Below are 26,329 nucleotides of genomic sequence, written 5' to 3' on the forward strand. Positions count from 1 at the left end.
CTTAACCAAATCAACCGCAAAAAAGTACCGTAGGGACACAGGGTTGTGAAGCAATGAGAGCGTACATCTCCAATAGCCGTAATTTCCTTAACTGCTGCTCTTGACGTAGCACATTTGTCGATTCGATTTCGCAGGAAGCACAATCATTTTTCGTCAAATTTTCAAGAATTTACTTTTGGCATATACAAGTAACAAACGCCTATTTCAGGTGAAAGGTACGCTTATCTATTACGCGGCAGTCGAATCTGAAGTGTTATTATTTTTTTTTTTTGCTAGAAGTCTAGTCCTTGCTAAAGATGTTTTCTTTCGCACAGCCGATACCAACCTCTTATAGCAGGTCAGAAGTCTAACTTCATAAAGGCCGCCTGTTAGTCGTAAGGCTGAACTATAATGAACTTCGGGGTTGCTTCTCGAATGGTTGGCTTAAAAGCGTGGTTTCACTTGCTGATATAAAGCATGGACCTCGATACACGTACTACGTGTGTTAGAACACCAAACTCAAACAATAGGATCTTCCTGCTTGCTCGCTCATACCCTCATACGGCCACCACAGCACGGAGAGCGCTAGTTTAGTGGTCGCGCCGTCGATTGCTTCTGTATGCCGCAGCGCAATCAACCCAAGACAGGTAATTTATTATTGCCCACGGCGCTTAGTTTTAAAGTGAAAGTCAAATATGAGCGTTTTCTGAGTTTTGAGAGGGAGATAAAGAGAGACAGAGAAAAAAAGACTAATAAGTGCAGAAGCGAGATTGTGCTGGGTCCGTGTCTTCAATCCAAAGCTTCGTTAGTGCGCCCGACGGTTGTCGACCTTTTCGCTAGCAGTTGCTGCGTTTCGGGGCAAGAGCTCGTCAGTTCACTCTCCCACTGCTTGTATTAGGGGTTGGGGATGGGGGAAGATGTGGGTTTCACTGGCATTCCCATACAATGTGCTAGAATGGGGTTGGTGCTTGGAATTGAGCCCATGGGAGGTCGTAGAGTGTAAGATGGATGACATGTAGGCGTGTTGGGTGTGGATTTATGTTTGTTTGGAATTCTCTCAGGATTATTTCTGGATCTCTTCAGTGTTGAGACTTTGCCTCGGAAGTTTAAAGTTTGCCACTCAAACATTTCGGCGATGCAATAAGGCAGCGTTATCTGCATTGGCTTTCGCTTCCCGAGTCCACACAACTGCAGGCAGACAGGAAACGTTGGTGTTGAATTCTGGAAATCTTCTTTATCTGCTGCTCGGGAGTCGCTTTTATCTTGCTTGTTTCGCTTCTCCCTCTACTCGTAGGCTAACCCGGCTCCCGTGCTGGGTTGTCACTTCCCGCCCTCTGAGAACGAGCTCTTCCTGACGTTCGGCGTGCAGCATCTGTGTTTCTGGAGGAAAGGCAAAGAACACTACCTGGACAGGCTGGACGCCATCACAGCTGTGAGCCTCCGTCTTTCTACATTTGTTGCGCGAAGCCGCGCTTAGCGTGAGAACGACACCCTGTCCTCTCAGGACGACGCTTAGCTTTCACCTTTTCTGCCCCGTAAGCTCTTCAGTCTGTCACTAAATACATCGACACCACTAAGAAGCGTTGGCTCGAAAGATAATCAAGGGGTGTTTGTCCGCCAAAAAAAGAAGACAGAAAGCAAATGAAAAGAAATGGTACGATAGAGCTTGTCGTTCCCGGTTACTCAGAAATACAGAGCTTTCTCCCCATCTTTCACTGCGTCCCTTTCTCCATAGCACAAACAAAAAAATCATACAATATCTTCTTGATACCTAACCAGGGCTCCCACAATGGCTGAGGTAATTATTTTCTGCTTCATGAAGGTGATTTCTTCCACGTCCTGTGGCCCTTTCACTATTTCTTTTCTTTAGTATCGTCGGCTTCAGTACGGGTTCGGAACCAGCTCCGTTGGACGCGGAAGAAACAACTTACATGAAGCAGAAATTCCCTCAGTGATACAGTGAAAGACCTGATAAAACATCGAGAAGATAATGATTTGTTCTTGTTTCTTGTGTTATGGAAAGGGGATATAGTAAATGTTGCAGGTAACCCTTTTTGTTTTTTTTTGAGCCGTCAGGAACAACTGGTTGTACGTCAACATTTTTTTCCCCCTAGTGAGCCAGGAAAAACTGGGTTGCTTCTAATATCGCACGTCTAAATCTAACGGGCGCTAACCGTTCGAATAAATTAAATCGTACAATACGTACCCGAGTCCGCAATGTTTCGAGTTGCCACAATGTGTGTTTAAATTACAGCTCTCGCCCCCTCCCTCGTTTCGGGGTGAATGTGATATTTTGCTCAGCAATAAATTTCACAAGATTTAACAATGTTTAAAGTTTAGGATTTAAAGGGACACTGAAGTGATTTGTAAATAATGCGGGATTACGAGCGCAAATTGTAGTCCGGAGTCCCTAGGCCTTGTTTCGACCACTCTGAGCGCGTTTACGCGAATTTATTTAGTAGAAAAATCAATTCGAAAATTCTGTCCTCCTCTCTTTACGCTCGCCCATTTTCTGTGGCGTTTTCGTGTGACGTCAGCAGGAGAGGAGCTGGCAATTGGCTGCGCTACTGCACGGCTCGTCGACCTTCCACGACCGAGTCAGTCGGCCCAGCGTTTAGTCCGCCGGCCGCCGACGGGTCGTCGCAATTCGCTCGATCAGTTGAAACTAAGCCACAACACATTTGGGAATGGAAAAATGTGCCTTTATTTACTTCGTTAGTTTGTACACTGTATCTAGCTCCAAGTCAAGGTCGCTTCACACAAGCGCTGCACAAGCGCACATGCGACGCTTCACTGACTGGTACGCCAGTAGGAAAATATAAGGCCTCTTGAAGGGGGACAAGAGTCAGCGAAGTCAATATAGGTACTAAGGAAATAAAATCATCTGATATTTTTACCGTACAGCGTAAAACTAGGGTGCGGGAAGCACTTTTTTGCGCTGGGTGAACAAGCACAGCGGTCAGCAGCACGACTGCGCATCTGCGAACACTTTTCCGTCTACGAAATGCAATTGCTAGACGTGAGCTATTGTGGAAACTCGGGGGACGCTTACTGCACGAGCGCAATACAACGAATAGTCACCGAAGCTGCTTGAAATACTCAAACTAAATAAAAGTGTAAACTGGTTATACATTATATAGCTTATATTTCCATGCTCGGCATCGCCCGCCCGTAGCCTATAGTTGGCTGGGGCGCTAGGTATGTCACTCGAAGTGTTTTGCCAGTCACAAGTTCGAATCCCCGCGGCTTCATGCTTTTTGTTTTTACAATTTCACTTTTTCGTTTTTCGCCGATGTTTTCTATACTGGGTTCACCTTTTTTTGGGCCGCAACGTTCATTGCTCCACGAACTAGTCCACAGAACTCGCGCAGCCTGGCACTGGCGCGCTAGCGAGTTCTCGTTGGCGTGCTGTTGCATAAGCACCGACTGCTTGCGGGCAGTGGGCACAGGCCAGAACCAACAGACCCTTGGACTAGTGCGAACACGCTTTTTACGATACAGGCATGAGTGAGCCAAGCTCCAAATATGGGGGAAAAGTGCATGCATTTGAGCGTCTGCGGGGACACGGAGGGCGTTCATGCACTGCGTAGGGCTCAGCTAATGAATGCTACGATTCCAAGCCGTCCTTGGAGGCTTATCTTATGCATTTTACAGCCGACAACATGGCAGAAGCGCGGTACTACGATTACTGTGATATTGAGAATGCCCATCCAACGATAGGATCGGATGTCAAACATGTTGTTTTACAGAACCGAAACCGAAACCGAAACTTGTTTGATTGCCATCCTTGGGCATCGTCCAATCACGGTGCCCCCTCCTCCCAACGTCACAGCTTAGTTGGTGCGGCCGCCGCAAACCGCGCATGGTAGTTTTTCTTCTTTCGCGTTTTGTAAAATAATTACCGATTAGTCAACCGGATAAACGATGAAAAGTGTGCTAATTTGAGCCAGTCTACGCAGTGAAAGCAAAAACGGGAGCTTGACAAATTCACTTTAGTGTCCCTTTAACGTTTAACGTTCAATTCCAAACACTTGCACTCGTCCTAATGTCTTCTACAACGTTTGCCTTAAGATCTGGGGAGTAATATAGAGTGCACATTGACTGACCGTGCTAAAATTCGCTAAGAATTGTGGCATGTCAACAGGAGCTGAAAGCGAAATGTGGAGGCAAAAGCCTGGTTGGACTTGCTGTCGAACTTTCTGTTGCCCTTTGCAGCCGCCCTTGTCATAACTTGACAAGCTCTTGTGCAGCACCCTCCGAAGCTCGTTCCGCTTACTTTGGCAATTTTTCATGATCTTGAGAGTACTTTCCAGTATTCGCGGCCGTTTTATGCATTTAGGTATCTTTTTACATCGAAAAACCTGCCCGTGTTCGTATCCTTTTTTCAGACTCTGTGCAGTGATCATTACTCCTGCTCCCTTGACTATACTCATATGGCAACGCGCCCTTCCCGTCGTCCTTCGCAGGAGCACGCGCCGAAGACGATCACAGCTGTGGACTTCATGGGCACCGCCGGTTTCGTCACGGGTGACGATGCGGGTTACATCACCGTCTGGTCAGCCTCCAAGGAAGGAAGCTACTTTTTTATCAGCAAGGAGTTCAGAGCCCACGAGGTGACTACAGGCCTCCACTGGCTGTTCTTTTCTCTTTCCTCAGCTTTGAGCTATTCTATAGGCCCTCAGCTCCACGACTGCTGCGCCACCTATGGCGGCCTTTCCGCGGCGTGTATGGGGTACCGCGGTGTTATTGATAGGCGCTAATGCGGTGCTTTGGCTTCCTACGGGTTTTTAAAGTCTTCGCCACACAAAACTTACTACAATCCCGTGTATACTCACACAATACCTTTAGGACATGTTCGAAAGCCATTGAGGCTTGGTATGGTGCTCGATGCCAACGAAAGGTCTGTAAGGGCATGCTTTGTCCTCACAAGCGTCAGCAACGGCAATATAAGATACCACCGCCAGGCGCCGGATGAATACGTTTATAGTATCCTCGTAAGCCTGATAATCAGATCGGATTAAAGGTTGGTTCAGCCTTGCAACGGTCATTGGCCTCATGCGTAATGACCGCGGCGTCCATTGGATTTTTGGGTCTGCAGGAAAATTTTGCGTGAGCAAATTGAGCTTGGCAGGGGAACAATATACATCAAAAGGGAACGACGAAACGCAAGCACTGCAGTAATGCTGACGGCCTTTCCTTGCCTTCTTTCAGAACGACGTGAATGTTCTCCTGTTTCTGCCGCACAATCTGCTCATATCCGCGTCCGCTATCGACCGAGAAGACCAGATTAAGGCGTGGGATGCTGATAAGAAGTTTCAGAAACTTGGAGTCACATCGGCAAGTACTTTATATAATCTCTCTCTCTCTTTCTCTCTCTCTATTCCGCTTTTCTGTGTGCTCCAGACAAGATATCGTGAACGTTACGTCTAGAACAGGCACTTCTGAACAAACTAAAGGACTGCTGTTCCTAGCAGCATTGAAGTTGAGTGGTATTTTTCTTTTGTCACAACAACCCTTTCAATGGTAACGTTTAACCCGGCTTGGTCGGCCATGACTGTCGCGTAGGTTGCTTAAACCTTAAGTTGTGAATCCTAATTTTATGATGTCAGTGAAGCGATAGACGTGATTGGTTAGCAAGCTTTTGGTCGAGTGATAACTGAGCTTGTTTATGATTAGAAAAGGCGTGTCATGCATAGTTGGCATGTTAGCGCGGGGACAATAAGGACGCAAAAAAAAATTGAGAACACAGCGTCATGTCGCTCTCTTTCCTTTATCCGTTCCTGTTCTTAGCGATACCTCGTCTCCATGAGCAAGCACCGCATACCCCAAAAGTCCGCCTTGCTGCCTCTCGAAAAACGCCTGTCAAACTAAAGTGTTTTCACATCGGCTCCGAATTATGAAAAACAACCAAAACATCTATCATGCCTGCACCCAAATCAGCTGAGCTGAGATCATTCCACTATTCCTGCAATATGCCGCCCGATTTGATACCGTGGCGCCAGCCATAACTCAGAACAAATGGCTTCTCGCTTAGGGCCGCTACAGCCTGTCAGGCATCACACTGATAATGGCTTCGAACTCAAGACTGACTTGCTATATTGCTCTCGCCTTACGTAGTGCCAGACAGAATATTAACTCCGGGAAAGCGTTACGCCCAGTCACGTGTTTTTTTTTTCTTTTTTGTTGTCGTCGTTGTAGTAAATAATGTTCTTTAGAATCTGGGCCAACGTCATAAGCTGACGACGAGTTCGAGTGGGCGAACGGGAGCATAAAATGTTCTTCGAAAGTCCCCGAACGTCTTTATGCTCCTTAGTTTAACAGTGTTCCTTCTTTCTCGCTGTCCTCAGTTGCCGAGAGGGACCGGTGGCGTGCACGCCATGTGCCAACATTTGCCGAACGCTGCGGACGAGAACATATTCGTGGGCACAACGCACAACCTCATCTTGGAGGGCTCCTTCAAGAGGAAGTTCAGGCCCGTCATACAGGTGAGGGCATACTCTCAACAAAAGCCAACACCGCGTTCGCAATCACTGACTGCAATATGCACGATTCGCATTCGAAAGGAGCTATTTACTCATTTCAAGCCACAAGTTAGGCGTCAGTGCTGTATACAACTACAACTCGAAGAATTTCTGTTCTGCAAAGGCCCCAATAAAACACATTCGGCCTTAAGAACACAAGGAATCAGCCACTGGCGGAGGATACTTTTAAGGGCGGAAATGGTGAGATAGTTAAAGAAGAATGAACTATTTTGTAAAAGCAGGAGCTTTATGCTATGCTTTCGTCGTAAAATTGGATTCTGGTCATTCGTACATATAAAAAAAAACCGTCCAGGACAAAATAACAAGCAAGGAAACTCTAAAAAAGCGTCTGGTATCACCTTTTATTCTCATACGGCCGGCGTTTTGTGAGCCCTATTCTTTAGAGTCTATTTTAGGCTCTTTATCCCTTTTCTAGAAATTTTGAAGTAGGAAGGATGTTTTGTACCTTATAAACAACGCAGTCGCCCTTCCATATTTTAAGTGTTTAGGCGTGTAAAGATTTCGCAAAAGGAGCTTTTTGCGTCTTTCGGGCCTTCAATGCTGCCTGACTTCCTAAAGCAAGCGCCGCATTGGGTCGTGCCCCATGACTGCAGCCCTACCACTACTCTTCAGCACCTTCTTCTGCACCTCAAACTCTACCCAACATTGCGAGCATAACAGTGCAATCTAATCTTGCTTCCCCTTACATTGCGGTCATACTCTCAAACTTCGCACCCATGCGAGCATCTCGCGGGAATCTAGTGGGACTGTTCCATGGAAACAATATTTTGCCTACAGCAAGCTGTGACTTGCTTGCTTGTAGTAGACTAAATCTGCTAGAATTCCTTTTAGCAAGTTCAGTTTCTCATTCATCGTAAACATTTTCAGCCCATAGAGTTGGTTAGTCCTGATGACTCTCATCTCAAGCTATAACCATAAATGCCAGCTGTGTGAACACACTTCGCTGAATATTCACGAACAGATGGGATGCGATATCATTCCTAAATACCGCTAAATGCATGCTTACACTTGTGAATGACCGTATCTTTTAATTCATGCAGTTGACGTTAAGCTTACCTTCATGTATTTATTCAGAGTCACTGCCGCGAAGCTGTCACCGTCGTCGTGTCGCCTTCCGAGAACGTCTTCTTCACCGTGGGCCGGGACAGGGCCGTCTGCCGCTGGAACGTGACCAACCTCGTCTGGATGACGCCCGTCGAAGTACGCTTGCATCTCAATGCACCATAACCCATTTCCACAATTTCTTTCATATGCGTTCGCGACAGTTTCTTCTTCTGCAAGACAGCGTGCATCTAAAATTAGGTGTAAAAAAGGGAGTAGTCCGGATAAATGATGCGGAAAATGTTTAGACTGTCCGAGCAAAAGAATTGCTGCAGATGAACACACTGAGAAGTGTGGGGAAAAATGAATTCCTGGGAGCAATGTAGATAAGAAAATTCGGCGTCAGAGAGTGGGTACGGATGAAGTAGCGTGGGAGTGGTTGGACGGGTACGCGGGTGGGCATTCGTGCTGCATTGCCCATCTATGGGATGATGATGATGATGATTATGATGATGATGATGATGATGATGATGATGATTGTTAGGGGAATGATGGTGACGATGACGAGGTAGTGTTATGGGGAAGGTACTGATCGTGACGGGGAGGATAAGAACAGTGCTGTTGTTGCGGAAGTTGTAGTTTTAAATGAATATTTTGCAAGGAGGGTTAAGATCATTCTAGTCATTGCTATCTCCTCACCTTGCTTTCTCACCAGTCCGAGTGCCTGTCCGCATCGATGCACCCACGTGGAGCAGCGCTGGCCGTGGGGTGCGCCAACGGCCGCGTGTCGGTGCTGGCCACCGACACGGGAGCGCTACTCACATCGGTCAGCGTCACACACAGCGCGCTCAACGCACTCGCCTACTCGCCCGGTGAGGCCAACACCTCGTTTGTCTTAAGTGTTTATATTGGTCATTTCGAGTGTTTCTTTTTTAATTTTCTCTCAGAAGGATAAAACCCTGTGCACTTGGCAGGAAGCAAGCAACCATTTATTTTATGCTGTACCGGCTTTGTAGGCGCAAGAGCGCAATATAACTGCCCGATCTGAGGTCGATAGCGCGGACAGCTAGGTCGATCGCAGTTGCAGAAGCTGTTGATAGTGAATCGCAAGCCGTTACCGGTAGTATATATTTCCACCTTGGTTAGCAGCTTTTTTTGTTTGTTCCTTGGTATGACAAAATACCGTTAGCTGCCTCAGCACCTTTCTGTCCTGTCTTAGGCTGTACATTTATAGCCTTCGCTGTATATCCTACCATGCTGGTGCAAAGAATAATGAGAATGAGTGGCGTACTTTTCTAAAAAAAAGAAAGCCGAAACCGTTTGTAGTGTTGCGACGTCAAAAAATAATTTTGCTTGCGACGAAGTTTGCGTCGATGGAGATAAAGAGCGAATAGGTAGTATACCCTCTAGGTACAGTGCGCCATGTCAGCATGTGAAACAAGAAATGCTTCTTGACTTTTCGGACTGCTTAGCACCTACGCAAACTATTGCTTTGCTTTGTAGTGAGCCAAGAGAAAATAAAAGTGCCCATCATTACGTGCCGTTAACGTAGAGGGCAAGTGAAGCAAGGTCGGTGATTTGGTGCAACAACTTGAAGAACGAGAGTGAATAAAAGAAATTGCAAACTTAATGTTCCGCAGAGTGATCGTAATAATTTATGCTGGACTAATGGAAGATACACAAACCTACAGCAGAACAATGTTGATTTTGATTTGTGTCCGTCCACTTAGTGTCTGTCTTTCAGTCCTTATTTGTCTGGGGAACTTGGTAAGCTCTGCGAGAACTGCACGAGATAAACATGCGCATGGCTGCTTTTGTTGGCCTATACAGTGGTTGTGCGTTGCGGAAAATGAAGTTGGTGTAATGAAATTGCAGGATTAAGTTTCTAAGTTTAAGTTTAAGGTTAAACTGAACACTGTTTAAGTATTCAGTAAGCTAGTTCAAACAAGCACGCGGCAAGCGGGCAATCGTTCAAAGTTTCCGCCCGCACAGCAAACAAAGCTGGTATAATCCTTCCGTTGGTCAAGGCTCATAATAAAGCCTTGAAACATTCAGAGAGACACTCAAGACTGCTTACGTGTGGAATTCAAAAGCATTTTACTGGTGTCCTTAAACCAGGAGTGGTAGGATCCATTACAGACGTTCAACAGCGAGCTGCAATCATATTGAGAAGGCGGAAGACAGTTGGCTTTCCTTGCCTTTGCTACATCTGCAGAACCAGCGTTATCCGCGGCTGGCGTCACCCATTCTCTTCATGTGCCGTCACATGAACCTGTCACGTGAGATGACGTCATAGCCGCACGCGCTAGCCTCCCCAGGCAACGTGTAAACTAGCGTCGTGGCAACGCATGCGGTTCCTTCTTTAAAGTTCCCCGTTCAATACCATAAGAACTCGAATACAGCCAAGTTTCTTTTCAAAATAATTGAATTACTTTACCTTAATTATTCCACGAACGCAGTTTGGTACAAAGTCTGAGATTTTGTATGTGTTTTCTTATTCTTTACAGCCGCGGCCGTTTTCCTTGCCCTACAAAACACTACAACAGCATTTTTCTCACAACGCGGCAACTATTGTTCTCGTATTAAAACTATGGTTTCTAACCAGGGGTACGTGAAGGTTAGCTTGAAGCGCGATGGCAGAAAGGGAGATTTTGCTTGTTGCCCTTCGCCCTGCCAAATCAGTCTGGCATGGACCACTGCCACCGCACAAGCATTTTTGTCTAATGAACGTTGAAGGAAACCGAACGACTAACGAACTCACGGCACACTTTTAAAGAAGCCTCTCAAATTAGATCATTTTTGAAGTAAAACCACTCACACTAGGTTTCCTTTTTCTTGTAACGTTTAGATGGACTGGTGATGGCGGTTGGAGCCAACGATGGTTTCATCCACTTACTCCTCGTTCAAGACCAGGGGCAGACAAATCGGAAAGGCGAAGTCATCAGGGTGCGTATCCACCATTATTCAATTGTCCTTATTGATTCTTTATTCCCACTGTTATCGAATTACCTACTTCCGCCATGACGTCACTTACTACCACACCCTTTCTAGGATAATTCGAAAATGCGAGCAGCAACACTACCTTGACCTAAAGGCAAACATGGGGTGAAACTCTCGTGATTTTCGCTATTTTTCAAACCTTGCCAAATGGTGATTTCGCGTGTTCTGTGCCGCTTTTATTTTGTTTCCGTTCAATGGAAAAGTGTGTCGTCACAAACCATGGTAAATTATAGGGTTAACACATTTTGTAGCAGGAGAAGAAATAAGCTTTATTTTTATAATAGTACTGGAGTCATGGCAATTGGGAGTCTTCTCAGTCCAGAAGTCCCTGGGTGGTCACTGCCACGCGAGCTCTTTCAACCGGCCAAATCTGACCGCCGGGGTCCAAGCTGGCTAGCATGCCTTCCCCCTGCTCGTTGTTGGGGTGGGGGTGGGGGGAGGGATGGTGTGTGGGAGCACGCCCAGACATTATGGTAGAGTGTGCAGGGTTGGGGAGAGTACTTGCAGGTGTACTATTTTAGTTTATTTTGTCTTGTACTAATGGTATTCGAACTAATCACTACCACTATGTTCCTCCTTGTGAGCGAATTAATAAGGCACCGCAGTTAAATGCATGCAAATTGTCTGAAGATCAACTTTTGTAAATAGTGCACAGCAAAATTGTAGCAGAGTGTCCCGCATTTTTTCAGGTGCTACTTCTTTGTCTTGTATACCAACTGTCGAAGCTTCGCTACGCGTCGCCTAAAAAGTAATTATCACTGTGGCGAAAGCGACCTGGCCTTAGTAACACAACCAACAAATGCGTGCATTTTGCAACGTAGCTGCTACAAGCATTGTTTCTTCGAAATTTGCTGGTTGCTGCTTTTCTACCAGCATGTGCTACATCGCAATGACAAGTCATTCATGTGTGCTTGCTGCTTCTTTTTTTTCTGCGATTGTTCGGGTCTAATACGGGCTATCGGCCTCTATGCTTTTTCCGGTAATCACGCGGTATTATATATTGAAGTGTCAATAGATTATACCGTATGAATAAATGGATTAGTGAAGCTTAATACGATGAAGTGTATGCTATCCTTGTGGCCTTGTGTTTGCTGCTTCTTTCTTTTGTGGTTGTTCGGGTCCATTACGGGCTATCGAGATCTAAGCTTTTGCCGGTAATCCGGGAGCTTCACCAGACACGGTATTATATATTGAAGTTTCAGTAGATTATACCGTATGAATAGATAGATTAGTGAAGCTTAATACGATGAAGTGTATGCTATCCTTGTAGCCTTCAACGGCTACCATAGTATATACAGAATTCAGTGAAGTATCAATTATTATCAGCGCCCATTGCGGGATTTATAAGCTTATTTGTCCGAAGAACATACTATAGCATCATACATTTACGGGCATAAAATCTGCGAGTCATGCTAACGAAGCGTTATAAGATATTTTACTTTTCAACTAAAGAACCTCTTAATCAAACTTTCGAGCTTCAAGGATTGATTGATTGATTGATTGATTGATTGATTGATTGATTGATTGATTGATTGATTGATTGATTGATTGATTGATTGATTGATTGATTGATTGATTGATTGATTGATTGATTGATTGATTGATTGATTGTGGGGTTTAACGCGCCGACGCAACGCAGGCGATGAAGCATGCTGCAGTGGAGGGCTCCGGTTTAATTTTGATCACGTGAAGATCTTTACGTGCGCCGAAATCTCGAGTATACGGCGCTTTTGCTTTTCACCTCCATCAGAAAAGCGGCCGCCGCGGCCGAGAATCGAACCAGCCTCCTCGGGCTCAGCAGCACAACGCCATCAAGCTTCAAGGCAATCTTTAAGCTTGCTAGATATTGACTGACGTAAAAAAAAGTTATGAAAAGAAAACAATTAATGTGCTACGTGTCCTAAAGATGTGCAAAGCGCAGGCTAACTCTCTAAAGACACGTAAATCAGAATCAGGAAATATTGCAACGCGGTCACGTGTGGAGGAAGGTTTTTGCACTTAATAAAGGTAATTATAATGACCACATTATCCAAACGGAGCTATCATAATTAACAGACGTCAGGAACAGCGAAGTTGGAGTACGTGGGTCATCGAGAACAGGCGTACAAAAAATCGCTGCGTTTACTTCGCATGCGTGCAGATTAGAGCGCGTTCCTTACTAGAACTATTGAGAAAGTTGTCGATCCGACCAGAATTATCTAGGGTATTGACGAGCGCGTTACACTCTTTTTCTATCAAACAAGATTACCGAGCGTTGTGTTACGCTCCAGTTTTACCACATGGTAGCATTGCCGTGCGTGGCCAGGCAGTGGCAACAAAACGTAAACAAGCACCACAGTATGCTCCGCAGCAATGTACGACTGCAGTGGAGAGGCAGGGATGGAGGAGGAGGGGGAACATTTATTTCTTTGTTTAGCGAAATGAGGAGGGAAAAGGCGAGTTGGTGGTGGTCGCAGTCCAGGCCTGCCTTCACGCGTCCTCAAAAAATCCTTTTCTCTAAAACGAAAATAACACCCAAAAGCCGGGCTTGCATTTTCCTGTAGAGGATACTTCTCCGCAAAAAGACTGCAAAGGCAAAGAAGCCCAACGCTTTCACTCGGTGAAGAAAATTTAATGTGCCCAAAACTGTTGGAGGGAAGCTGTTAGGCTCTCGTTGGTCGTAAAATTTCGTGTCGTAAACAAAAAACCCAGGCAGGACCCAACAGTTCTCGCCAAAGACGCCAAGCGCATGTGTCAGGGTAAGCAGGCGTGCAGCACAGAGCTCGGTATTCGAGTAAAAAAACAACAAAACAAGCATTGATACCGCATGATGGATGATAAAGCGCCGGTGAACAATGGGAATCCCCTTTCTACGCCACGTGTCCTGGTAAAGCTTAGGTTTGCAGCTCCTCTTGAAAGGGGAGGGTGGTTGACTTCATTTAAGGGCTATTGTATGCGTCAGGCTAGGCAGGACCCATCAGTTCTCACCCAAGACGCCGAGTGCATGCGTCAAGACCCAGCATTTCCCTCCAGAGAAGCCGAGTGCGGGCGACATGGCCGCCAAAACAACCAGGAACATTTCACACCCTCCCCCGTGAGCATCTGTAGTGGTTTACAACAACTTCACTGGACATCCACTTTCGCAGGGCGGGATGGCACCCATTTTTTTCTTTTGTCTTTCACCATCAGATGACGACCATGAGCCTGTATGCCTTCAAGGCTCATGGGTCTTCTCCACCTCTGGGGCAGGGCTGAGCAAATAGGCCTTTCATTGCTCTTGTGTCGCGATGGCTGGCCTTTGCGGTCTGGGTAGTTTCCGCGGTCATGGCCATATTATGTGAGGTAGTGTAGCTCGCTCGGAGCACCAAGTACATTGGTCAGTGTAGTACATGTATTTATGTGCCCATGGCGGAAGGGAGGGTGCCAGGAGCCCTAGCCCAAGAAAGCACAAAAGGGAGATCACTCTTAGATAAAAATAAAGAGGAAACACGTAAACTGGGGCTTACACAACAAGAAGGCAAAAACAAATAGCGAGAGCAAAAAGGCTTGTTCAGTTGCTGTTTTTATGTGAATCAAGCGAACATTAAAAAAGATAGACAGAACGCGCGGCAATATTATCAGGTGAGCAAAGAAGAATCCATGAGGTAGATTAACCCCGAATGCTTAAAGATCGAAAGCAATACTTTCCTGTGACCCGGTTCCCTGATGTGCCCGATAATAAATTGTTTCCAACCCCACCATTACAACAAACCAAGTCAAGGTAGATCACCTGGGACACTTTCCTACACAAACCTCTAGATTAACGTTAAAAAGCACGAAGTCGCGAACTTTACCGCCAAAACCATCGGAACAATGCGATAGGTATGCATGTTTTGGGGGTTTACGGAGTATCTGCCTGTAAACACTGTTCCTGTGGAGTCGATTAGTTATGTCTAGATAAGTAAAAAAAGAAGCATTGGCCTGCTTCAGACAGGTGCCGATATTCCCCGTACTTCCTCGGGATGATAATGAGACCAAGTGTTGTGAATGAAAATTGCGAAGTCGTATGAGCAGAATCAATCTAAGCAAAAGCGATGTCATCGATGACATTGTTAATAAAAGGGACGTCACTGAAACTGGAATTATCAGTAGTGTCATTAGTCCCTTCGCAATATCAGAGGAGCGAATCGTCATGCAAGTGCTGTCACGCATGTGGCATCAGAAGCAGAAAATTTTCGTTTCTTCGAAGGAGATTAAAGGACAAGCAAGGAGACCAATTGTATGAATTCAACCTACTTTGAAGACCCTGGAATAGAAAAAACAATTGTTCACGCTAACAGAACAAATGCGGTAGCGCTTTACTTCAATGCCGTGGAATTAAAGTAAAACACAAGGAAGCAAGATCCTGAAAGCAGGTGTTTAATAAAAGTGTACCCCAACAATGTCCCCGTCAGCGAGGCAGATTTTATATCTTACTAAACGCACTGAATTCTTTTCAAACACTTCGGAAGGAATTGTAGACACTTCGGGTTTAATAGATTGCTCTCCCTCCTTAAAGTTTATTCATGCAGGTGATGCTTCTTTTTTTTACCGTCGCGTAGGGTAGAGACTCGCTGGTGAACATCGACTGGTCAGCCGACAGCCGCCTACTACAAGTTGTCACGAGTGATGGACAGTACCAGGAGCTGCTTTGCTGTAAGCGTTTCTTGTATTTTCTTGGACTACTGCGGCGTCTAGTTGCGACCGTAAGGAAACCAAGGACGTGCAAAGTCTCCAAATTGTCGACGTAAACAATTCTCCCCCACTGCGGTGGGCGCCATCGTGCGTTAACCTCAGTACGATCTTTTACTGCGTAGCTTTATTAGGCTACTTTCCCATAGATTCTCCGTGTCCGTGGCCCGAAACTCCCAGCACACAAAGAGAAAAACGAAAACACGTCTGGGCTCGTATGGGAATTAAACAGGTGTCTCCAGATAAGAAGCCGAGTGCTTTACCACGGCGCTATACCGGCAAGTTGCCGGAGCCCGTTGGCAGAACGAGAGTTAATCTACTCCGCGCCGTGTGACAAGTGAACGGGACGGGACATAAGCAGAACAAGTGCACCCCAGCCACAGGTAGCTCTGATTTTGGAAAATCTGACGCTTGACGTGTGGACAACCGGATTGTTGAAGTGAAGTGTTCATGGTTGAGCAGAAAATCATACCTTCGTCAGAAAATCATCATGTAATGCCTTCGGGCCTTTAAGGTGGAAATAAATGAAATGAAATTTGAGCCAAAATAAGCAGCTAAAGTGAACACAGAGACGCAAACATGATGTAGAAGTAAAGAAAAATATTTGATAAGTATCTCTCGGCTAACTTCAGTCCTTTTGTTCCTGGAGCTCAAAACGTTCGGTGCCCTAAGGGGGCAAAGCAAACCAGTAAGGCATGTGATGACACTTAATGCTCTAGATGTCGCTGGGCGAAAAATATGTCGCTTCCCAGGCGCGTGATGGTGGCCTTTCTTTTCAGTATGCGCAGTTTCAACATGTTATTTTAACGTGAGGAACGGCCGGATCCTTCTACAGCGGCCGAGCTGTGTTTATCTAGGAATAAACGTATACAGTTTGCAGTTCTCTGTGTAGTTATACAGCTCCAACCGACAACCCTGCGGCGCACGTGCATCAAATTTACAACATCCAGTAACGTGTTAGCAGATGCGAGTTCGCCGATCAGTGTGTATCATAGGGGCAACCGTGCCGTTGTGACCGTCGTTATTAAGTGACAATGACTTTACAGCTCCTCTGGTCACCCCCGTTCGCAGGGCTGAATGGCCTTGAACTTTTTCGAAGATAAGTGTTTTTTTTTTTTCGATTTCTTAAACGTGTGCCTTACTTATACTTCAAAGAGCACTTGTAGGAACACCCCAACTCTCCGAAGTAAAAATGTTCCTGCAAATTTGAGAGACAATTTTGCTCCTGTCAAAGTCATTACTCCCCAAAAGTCGGCCCAAATCTTCATGGTTTTAAATGTGTCTGCACTTTGTTAAATGTGTGGAAATAGGGGACAGCCTTTATAATTGCTTGCAATCACAGGGATTTATGAAAACTTTCGATCCAATGCGCGTTTCATTGCGAAAGCATTACATGACTCACTGAACGAAAAGCCGGCTTCCCTAAACGCGGAACATTAATTCTCGTTGTCCGCGATGAGTTTTATTACGCCTGCCTAGGAAATAAAACCCAGAGCAAGGACACGTGCCTCCGTTTCTAGGCAACACCTGGGCATCGACACATTTCAGTGCATGCCGAGTTTCGCAGTCGACCGATGTCTGCTACCCTCGCCCAGCGGCGCATTAGTCCCAAGCGTGCATTTACGCGAATAACGAATCATCACTCAACGTCTCCTCCTAGAGATCGCCGAATTCACAGATTTAAATAAAGGCAAACTTGGTAATGTGATTCGATTACGTCTGTGTCCACTCTACATATACAAGGGCAAACTTTATTCGAAGCCAAACACGCCAGATCCCTCAACAAAAATCATGCACCCCTCCATCTAACGACGACGATGGTTGAACGCGAAGCTTTCTCGTCATGGATTCTTTGGTTGATCAATCCCACACTGCGAGTATCTGCTACTCTAGAGGTACGCACCACTTTTCTAGAATACCCACAGCAACCCTGGGGTGGGCACTCCGTATCCCTAACAAATAGGTTTGGAGTGTACGGCGCGAATCGGTACCTGCTTCTTGGCCTGCCCTTCAACCATGTCGAAATGGAGCAACCGGATAAACGGCGGCTTCAAAACGCGAGGCACCCGGGTTCGATTCTGGATATATGGAATTATGGGAATACGGAGTTCATACGGAGTATGATGCCCCCAAGCGCCCCTAAAGTAAATATTACTTTAATAAACAGGGGAATCATATTCGTTCACACAATAAGAACGTTTGGCACAGATTTCGTGTTTTTATCTTCAATAATAAGCAAATCACGCTCCTTATGTTTTCCGTATACTCCGTATATACGTAAGTCATACGGACAATGATTCGGCGGTTCTAGTAAACGTACAGACATAAAATCGGTTTTAAATTTTTCGATATGTATGCAGTATTTTATTTTCATGTGTTTCTAAAAAAATATTCCTTGTTTTGTGGCAGCGTTGTATCATTCAAGGAAAGTACTCCATATTCCCATATTTCCGTATATACAGAACCTTTGAGGAGGGTTCGCCCACGATAATTCATCAACATCATCAGATAAAGTTGGCTTTCCTGCAGGGCGTAATGGCCTACAACGGCATCAGTGAGGGCACTAAAGCTTCGCTTTAAATCGCAACTGCATTCGCATTCACCTCATCATAAAATGGCAGAGGTGCCTTTTGAGGTGCCTTTTTTTATTTTTAAATGGCAGAGGTGCTTTTCTTTTATTTTTATGACTTTACATTTAAATTTAAATAACCTTAAAGTCAAGTAAGGTACTGCGCTTGACTGCCCATTTTGTTTGTTCTAGTTCACACGCACCCCGCATGTCATGTCTTTTTTCAAACTCCCTCCTCTATTTCTTCCCCCTCCTCTTTCTCTCTCTGTACCTCCCTAGGGGATGTAAATAGTCTGAAGGCCAAATCACCTACAGTCACTAAAGTTGACTGGTACCAACTCACGTGCACGCTGAACCCAGACATTGTCGGTGAGTACCTTCGCTTCACTAAATTTTCGCATCAGTAAAACCTCGCGCACAATTTTCGCTGTACCTGTAAAGCACAAAACAGGGAACAGTAACTAAGGTTTACCGGTTCGGACAACCACTCTACAAATTTGATAGGATGCAGGTGTGGGGCGCTTCTGTTTTACCTGTAAAGAATGACAGGGACAGTGTCTACGTTCCTGCTCCAGCTAAATAACGCTATTTTCTTATCACATTTTGCCCATATGGCCACAATAATATTCCATGTGCCCTCGAGGGAGGCCGGACACGTATACTAATCGGTTTATTGGTTTATTGTGATACGCTGGTAAAACATAAACCCAGGTTAATTTAAAGTACTGGCATTGGGAAATATTCTACATATGCCTCAATCAAATTCTTTTTGCAGTTTTTAAACTCGCTTGATTCGATCTCACCAAACTAAGAGCAAGATCGCTTGCTCTTCTGCATGCATGACATTCTCTGTTGTTGTTCGGCGTTCCAGGTCTTCTGAAGACGCCATCTGCATCTTCCAGAAACCTTCAACCGCATTGTCATGGCCGCCTTGCTTCAGCTCCATACCTTTTTTTTCAATGTTCAGTCATCGGTTTTTCTGCGGAAAGGGTTAAGCAAATTATGTTCGGCTTTTCTTCGGAAAGGATTGGGCAAATTTTGTGCGGCCCAGTCGTTAGCACATCCGTCTGCCCCACGTGAGATTGGGATTTGACTATAAAAAGAGCGCGTATGTGCGTACACACGTGCGTGAAGGGGTGTGGGAAGCGTGTGTGCTGGCGCTGTCGTAAAACAATTGGCCGACGAATACTCAAACTGAAGGTAAAAAATACAGCGCAGGTGGGCTGGTACTGGGAGGACTTGGCAATACTATGACCCACTTCTTAATGCCTTGATTGCAGCGCTGAAACCTGAGAACACTGCGCTTGTGCCGATTGGCGGCGAGTGTCTGCTACCCGGTCTTACCCGTCGGTGTCTTAAACCTTCGACGCCTCCGCGATTAATTCCCGTGTGTGATCAGAACGTGATTGAAATTGTACTGAAAAGTAATTGAAATACATGTACTGCCACCAGCCAACGCGTTCTTTTGCTAACTCCTTATCACAATGGCATCAACGTGTTCCCATAACTGGTGCCCTCGTCCGCTACAGAGTTGAGGTGGTTGAGGATCTGTCCGTGACCATTTCCTTGCGGTGTGGACTCTGCGCAATATCATAGATGGCGTTGCTGCCCGCCTGGCTAGGGCCACACTACAGTCTCACACGCTCGCACTTGCCGTTCTAGCATCTGTGAGTCGGCGCGCAATGATATCTTGGCACGCTGGCGCGCCGCACGACAGGACTGAGTGGTCCACTAGCAAGATCTAACCTGACGCGGTGCCAGTAGCCGCACTGTTGAACCACGGTGCCCTAATTATAGGCATGAGGAGCGGAAGGTACAGTTTTCTGGTTCATTACATACAGAAACATGACTGCTTGACCAAGAGATTCAGATCCACATATATTTTCCCCCCTTTTCGATCTTGTAAAACAACAACCGTCCCGCGGCTCAAAGAGTGCATCAAGAATTTCAGGGCAACGCCAAGCTCAGAAATTTCATGTCAACCTGGCTGTGTTTTAGAGCCAGTCCTTCGCCGCAGCCTAGACCAACGTTGGCCTAGCCCACAGCATCGTCGAGAGGCCTTGTAGAAACAGCCGCATGTGCTTTGTTTCCAGGAATCTGGGACAATGAACACCTGACGGACGTGGTGAACCTGACCTGCCATCGTTCACACAACAAGGCCGTCGTGGCGGTCGGCGACCGCGCGGGCTTCCTGAGAATCTTCAGGTTCCCCTGCACAAACACCAAGGTGAGCGGGATGAACTCCAACGCATTCCATTCATTGCGTGCCTGTACTTTAATACCCCCTTGACTTGTAATTCTTATCACTTGGGTATTTCTGCATTGCACTGGCGTAGACGGGTGATGAACAAACACTTCCATCGAGGAAGAGCCCTTTTTATGGCCGTGCTTGCTACTTCGTATGCCATCCACCCAATACACTCGGATGATATCTTATATGCAGCACCACCGAACTATTCCCAGCATGATTAAAACGCACCTTGCTTTTGTGAGCCCGCTACCAGCTGCTGAACAAAATTACGACAGAGTCTAGTCATGTCCTAATTCTAAATACAGAAGTTTTGTATTGCTCTCCAACGCTGTTTTCCCGCCGTTTTCTTCTAGAGTGCACATAGCCGGGACACAGGTTTGTTTACAGAATGATCACTGTGGTTCTTTTATTTGTTTCATAGTGCTCACCGCACAGAATACGCCAACATCGGTCATTACAGTGCCTGGAGCGATAAAAAGTAACTCTAAGTCTCTGCTTTGGTTTGTTCTTGTCGTTTTATCTAGAGAGGGTTGCCGTTATAGATGTGAACTCTTAAGGTTTACAAACGCGTGAAATTAAGGGTGGTTAAAGAACACTGGAACAAGAACAAGCAGCAGTCTTAAAATGAATTCAACTCGTCTATTTGGCGTAGCAATATAATCAGCCCAAGGTCCTGATAATCTGGAGTAGAGCGACCAAAACCGAATGGACCAGTAAAACATAAATGGTTCTGGCTAAATCCAAGGTACGTCAGCGGAGCAGAACTGCAGCATTCCGCAGTGTGCGCCGTGCCTTACGTGTTTTGAAACTTCTATCAAATTTCCATCTTTTCTGACACTGCCAGAGGAGCTTCCGTTTGGGAGAGACAATTTCAGTGTTGTTGCTTCTTTTGTTTCTAAGGCGCCTTTTGTTTCTACATCGACTGCAGAAAAGTGAGAGGTGGTGCAGTGAATGAGAAATTTTGTTGCGCATAGATAACGGCGTCTGCGCGTGCGTTCGCAGGCGGGGTTCACCGAGCAGAAAATAAGCACGTCTCCCGTGACGTGCGTCCGCTTCCTACACAGCGACAAGTACCTGGTCACCCTGCTGGCCCAGGCTGGCTTCTTCGTGGTCTGGAAGATGGTCTCCAACCGACCCCGCCCCGAGCCTAATCGCGCCGTCACGTGAACACCCGCTGCATCGCTGCTGACAGTCGTGTGAAGCGGGTCTGATATTTACACCCGCCTTATACCCGGTCCCAGGAATCCTCGTTGCTCGTTCTTGATGCACCGAGATGCGCACCTGGATGATCTCACCTAAGCGGACGAAGCGAAATAACGGGAGAAGGCCGCTTTTGACACACAAGCCAGCGCCACCAATATGCGAAAGTAGACGAACCTCTGGTTTCTGTTGTTTTTAGTTTTTGTTATAAGGAGTGCGTACTTTAATTAACAAGGTTTTTGTCTTTCAATTTGTGGTATAGGACGCCGCACCTACCCGCAGAAACGGTTTCTTATACTGGTATGAAACAGCGCATACAGACGACAAACAGGGAAAGAAATGCAAGCGATGGGCACTCTCGCAACTGCTATTTTATTTTAAGGAACAGAAGCATAAAAGCTACGTTCACAATCGGGCGGAGTAGAAACAAGTGTTCAGGCATCAGGGAGAAGCAGGTTAAAAGGCACGAGATATTAGAACGTGACTAAGACGCATGAAGGGACACTTTTTTCCCGCATCGTAGGCTGTCTGATAAGTTTGAATGATATGCGTGCCCACATTCTTGTGTATACCTTGCGATATGACTCTTTGCACTGTTCTATACCAAGATGAACTCCTACCAAGTCGCCAAGATTTCTATATCGTTTCAATACATCGGCACAGTTGCTTTTTTTCTATTATTCCTTGAACAAGCGTGCAGTTCTGAATATGCAGGGCAATCCGCGGAACTTCATCTAGGGCTGCAAAGGAAAGAAAACACCTTATACAGAAGCATAAACAAGTTATTTATTTAGTTATAGCTTTTCGGCCTTATACCGTTATTCTAAATTTTAGACTAATGAAGTTAGTAGTAATTGTGCAAAGAGTGGCAAAGAGTGAGTAAGCGAAACGTACGTAGAAAAAAATTCTAGGTCACCAAGCTAAAGAATTAATATTATTTGCAGCATTGCATTTATAACCGAATTTTATCATTTATTTATTTCTGCACCTCTGAAATAGTTGTCTTCTCTTTTTTGTGCGGCTCGTTTGAAATACGAGAGAACGCTATCCTTTCGCGCAACTTCCACCAATACTTCATATTATTTCCTTGGTCAGCTGTCTCAACTTTCCATTCAGGAAATATAATTATATCTCCTCGCCCGATAACGGGGGAATTGTTTTGTTTTAAGCAGCTAATAACCACCGTAGTTAAAGTAGGAATATTTATTATACGTCCTTAGTAGTCATAAACGATCGAGCATTACATTATTTACAATATTGCCAGGAAATCTGATTGCACTTTTGTGTAAGTTTTGACCCACTGGAGTTGAGACACAATGCATTGAGGTATCAGCTCTAATAACAAATATCGGAAACAGCCAGTAGAAAATTTGAATGTATGCAAAATAACACGGTTTTTCTTTGTTTCAATAATTACGTGATTATAGTCGCCCCCCTAGTAATTAGCTTAAACACTTCCCGACTATTACACAACTTTAGTAACGCAAATTGAAATGTGGGACACGTGAGTTGCTAAGATAACCACGACGTGATAGAGGAGCGAAGGTGGAAAAATGGACGCTGCAGCAGGCAGCAACAAGACATAAGGAAACAATCAGTCGATATACTAAGTTTAGGGACTTTTGCTGCTTTCAAACGCTTGTGCCAAGGGTGTGAACATGTATAACGACGAGCTATCAGACTTGCTCTGCCGGCACCGTACCAGCATAACATCGACCCTCGTTAAAGGCACGTCAAGTTCGCAGCGTAATAAAAATAGCAGTGCAAAAAGTAAATCTGAAACAGTGGGCACTGAGGAACGCCAGAAAATGTTGACTGCAAAACCGCGCCCTTCTTCACGCACGGATAACGATACAGTTAAACCTGGATGTAACGAAATTCTATTTCATCTCCCCATTTCCGCCTTCATTGAAGCCGTTTGCGACCTGTATGCAACTACGGGGTTGTGACGGTTAACCTGGAGGTAACGAATTCGCTACACTGATGAGTCAATGTTTTTGCCCTTTTTCTGAAAAATCGACTGGCGAAATGCGCTAATTTAGCGAATTTCGCCCGCACCGCAATCTCCCGTTTGTTTCCACACGTGAGTGCGGTGTCCGTTAGGTGCTAGGCCTGCCTGTCGGCGTGTCGCCTCCACTGATATCTGTGGAATGGGTTCGTTGGTGATCAGTTCTACTGCCTGAAAACTAAAAGATTTGCCTTTTCGAGACAAGCTCGCCATCTTAAATGCCGTCTCCGCCAGCGAGAAAGAACACCGTCACCATCCGGACAGTGTCCCAGCTGGTATCACCTCAACAATTTTGAGTGCAGAAAAGAGCATGAAGTTCGCGAAAAGGCTCCCTTTCAACTTAAGTTTGGTTCTTGAAACGCATTAAGGCACTGAAAAGTATCAAAAAGCAAAAGTGATACTTGGTTACGTTTGTGAATCCTGGGGCCGTGTAGTAGCAGCAGGCGCCAATCCCGCAGTTTTTCAGTGTGAAATATATCCTTGAACAAGGGTGAGTTCAGTATCACTGCTGTCTATCATATCGGCTTCCTTTCTCCTTTTTTCATGCCAGCCCTAACTCGAAACCTGCATGTCACGAAAACTTGGATTTAACGAAAAAATGCGAATTCTTGTCAACTTCGTTATGTCCCGGTTTAACTGTATACAGAAGCCTCAAATGTTGGATTGTGACCATCGCAAGATGCGAATTAACGCCAAGTTGCATCAAAATACCAGGAGGGGTCATATATGTACAATGACTGGTAGGGGCGTCTTCCTGGTCTAGCGAACCAAACATCTGGGGTGGGGGTATGAAGCGGAGATTGCAGGCTGCGGATGATCGCGTTCCTTATGAGTGGCGGAATGGAAGTGAACGGGACGGCTTCATCTATTCTGTAATCCCGTCCGTCTCCGACTTTAATGCGAGAGGGAACTCAAAGGATTGAGCGTTTTTCTGCGTCTCAACAGCGAATTTTATCAGACGTGGGAACGCGGAGTGACGTAGGTTGTAGATAACGCTTAATGTAAATAGGCTTCGGCTACATAACTTCACAGACTCGCGTGTAATGCGGAGGATTTAATAAAGGCCTCCGGCAACACGTCACTTGTGGCAAAAGCAATAACTTCCAACGTAAAAGTCTTTCACAATTGTTTGCTTATAGGTGCATATGTAGATTCTATTGGCGCTTGAGGTCACTCTATGAGCGCCGTAGTTGAGGCGACAAAGATATACTGTCGAGTGTTATGCATATTTTATTTACTTCCTGGAGCACTAATATGTCATCACAGTATCACCGGAAGTGAATTTGCAGCATTTAGATGTTGACCATGCGTTCTTCCCGTGGGCCTCATAGTTGTTTTTTGCTGTTGTTGTTGTTGCCTTGTTTGTTTGTTGTTTCACATATATAAATAATGCAGGTATAAGGCCAACCGCCACATTATTGAGAGGTTCTTCGCCACATCAGTAGTGGGGTCTACCGTATACAGGTTACAGTAAGAGACAACAACAGTTACAAATGATTGAGAGAAATGTTTAAAGCAAGTTATGGTGTCTGTTGATGGGGAGAGCTGCAAGAACTTTGTACTGAATCTTCATCGACTAAGACACCACCTTCTCCTCAGAGTGAAACTGCGCTGTTAAAGAAGGCACACCCCAACGTGATAACAAACAAACCATGCCCATTATGCATTAACTATTTCAAGGTACTCTTAACAGCTTTGTTCTTTTGTTTCCGAGACAGAAGACAGCGAATGTATTTGGGCGTTGTCCTCCCGGTGTATACGGGGTTTGATTCTGTTTCGCATTTCTTGATAACATTTGGGCTTTGAATGTGAGTTTTTAAGTATTTGTAAGGGCTTTTTTAAGAGGCATGCCATTTTTTTCATCGCTCACGAAATAATGCGAAGGTTCATAAACTTTCCCAATGTTTCAGGTCGCCCAGCAAAAATGCCTAGAGTTCTCTTCTCTTGCCGTAACGGTGCATTTACCCACAGCTTTTGCCTGTACGGTTATTTCCTGATAGTGATTTTTTGTGTGTCTTTCTCTACATAGATTACCTTCTGTTGTTTATACGTAGGCGAGCATTGGCTCGGAACATGTGTACAGAAAGCGAGCCATATCGTGTATAGATAGCTACAACTTTTACTGTAGTACCAAACTTTGAATAAATCATCTTCAATCGAAAATCTCCATTAAACCGAATGTCCTGCTGTCAGTGTGCTACATGAAAAACTTGGGGGTGTGCAAGGTGGGTGTGCATTTCATCTGATTGATTGATTGATTGATTGATTGATTGATTGATTGATTGATTGATTGATTGATTGATTGATTGATTGATTGATTGATTGATTGATTGATTGATTGATTGATTGATTTTGCCATGTTTTACGGCGAGTTCACCACGAACCGCGCTGCTCAGTGCTTTAGTCCAAATGGCTGACTTTCGTTTTCGACGAGCTCGCAGAACAGCTCGCATTGTCGCGACATACCACCACTTCAGTGTTTTTAACCATATTAATGCAGAGCATTGTTGGCATGTTTGTTGCGGTTATAAATACTTTTCTGAGTGGAACGGGCCCGAATGGCCAGCCGGCAACCAGGAATTTTGGACTAAGGATGTCTCTCACTGGGTGGAGGCCCTAATAACATCATCCTGCTCACAAGTATATTAAATGTTTGTCTCTCCCTTTCTGGCCTATCAGAATTAGCTTCAAATACGTCATAGCGGCTGAGGCTGGCGTAAAAAGCGCTTCGTTTTGCCCATAAAACCTCACCAGTGGGTTGTTGCTCACGGAGACAAAAAAAAAAAAAACTGTCAACCAGCCTACGAAATAGCCGTAAGGCTTAATCGATTGTCTGGCTGTTTAGAAGGCTCGCTTGCAAATTCAACACAGCTACTTCTAAAGTCAAACTAAATGCTAAACTGCGAGGCATGAAACTAAAACGTTATTCTGCTGCTCCACGGATGCCGGTTTATATTTTCATTGCACTCGAAAAGAAAAAAATAGAACGCATGGGAGATACAATACTTCAAAACGAAGAAGTTTCTGCGGATTGAGCCCCAATGGAATGA

At 45.3% G+C, this 26,329-nt stretch overlaps 2 protein-coding genes across 2 annotated transcripts in view; both read left to right on the forward strand.

The window, feature by feature from the left end:
* LOC144146213 (echinoderm microtubule-associated protein-like CG42247) overlaps positions 1 to 5,850 on the forward strand; it is a 67,150-nt gene extending 61,300 nt beyond the window's left edge. The window contains exons 8-11 of the mRNA XM_077678176.1: positions 1,274 to 1,411; positions 4,446 to 4,592; positions 5,191 to 5,316; positions 5,770 to 5,850. Of these exons, the coding sequence (XP_077534302.1) occupies positions 1,274 to 1,411; positions 4,446 to 4,592; positions 5,191 to 5,316; positions 5,770 to 5,850 (492 nt within the window). The remainder of the gene's footprint in view (positions 1 to 1,273; positions 1,412 to 4,445; positions 4,593 to 5,190; positions 5,317 to 5,769) is intronic.
* A 481-nt stretch (positions 5,851 to 6,331) lies between these two features.
* On the forward strand, positions 6,332 to 25,404 carry LOC144144907 (echinoderm microtubule-associated protein-like CG42247). The gene is made up of 8 exons (XM_077676409.1): positions 6,332 to 6,464; positions 7,596 to 7,721; positions 8,278 to 8,434; positions 10,411 to 10,508; positions 15,122 to 15,215; positions 18,100 to 18,189; positions 19,914 to 20,047; positions 21,074 to 25,404. Exons 1-8 carry the CDS (start codon positions 6,357 to 6,359, stop codon positions 21,236 to 21,238), a joined length of 972 nt encoding a protein of 323 aa, XP_077532535.1. The 5' UTR covers positions 6,332 to 6,356; the 3' UTR covers positions 21,239 to 25,404.
* Positions 25,405 to 26,329: the final 925 nt, after the last annotated feature.

The sequence above is a fragment of the Haemaphysalis longicornis genome, unplaced genomic scaffold (assembly GCF_048455015.1).
Source record: "Haemaphysalis longicornis isolate Haplotype H1 unplaced genomic scaffold, Haemaphysalis longicornis Haplotype H1 scaffold_7, whole genome shotgun sequence".
In the NCBI taxonomy this organism is placed as follows: Eukaryota; Metazoa; Arthropoda; class Arachnida; order Ixodida; family Ixodidae; genus Haemaphysalis; species Haemaphysalis longicornis.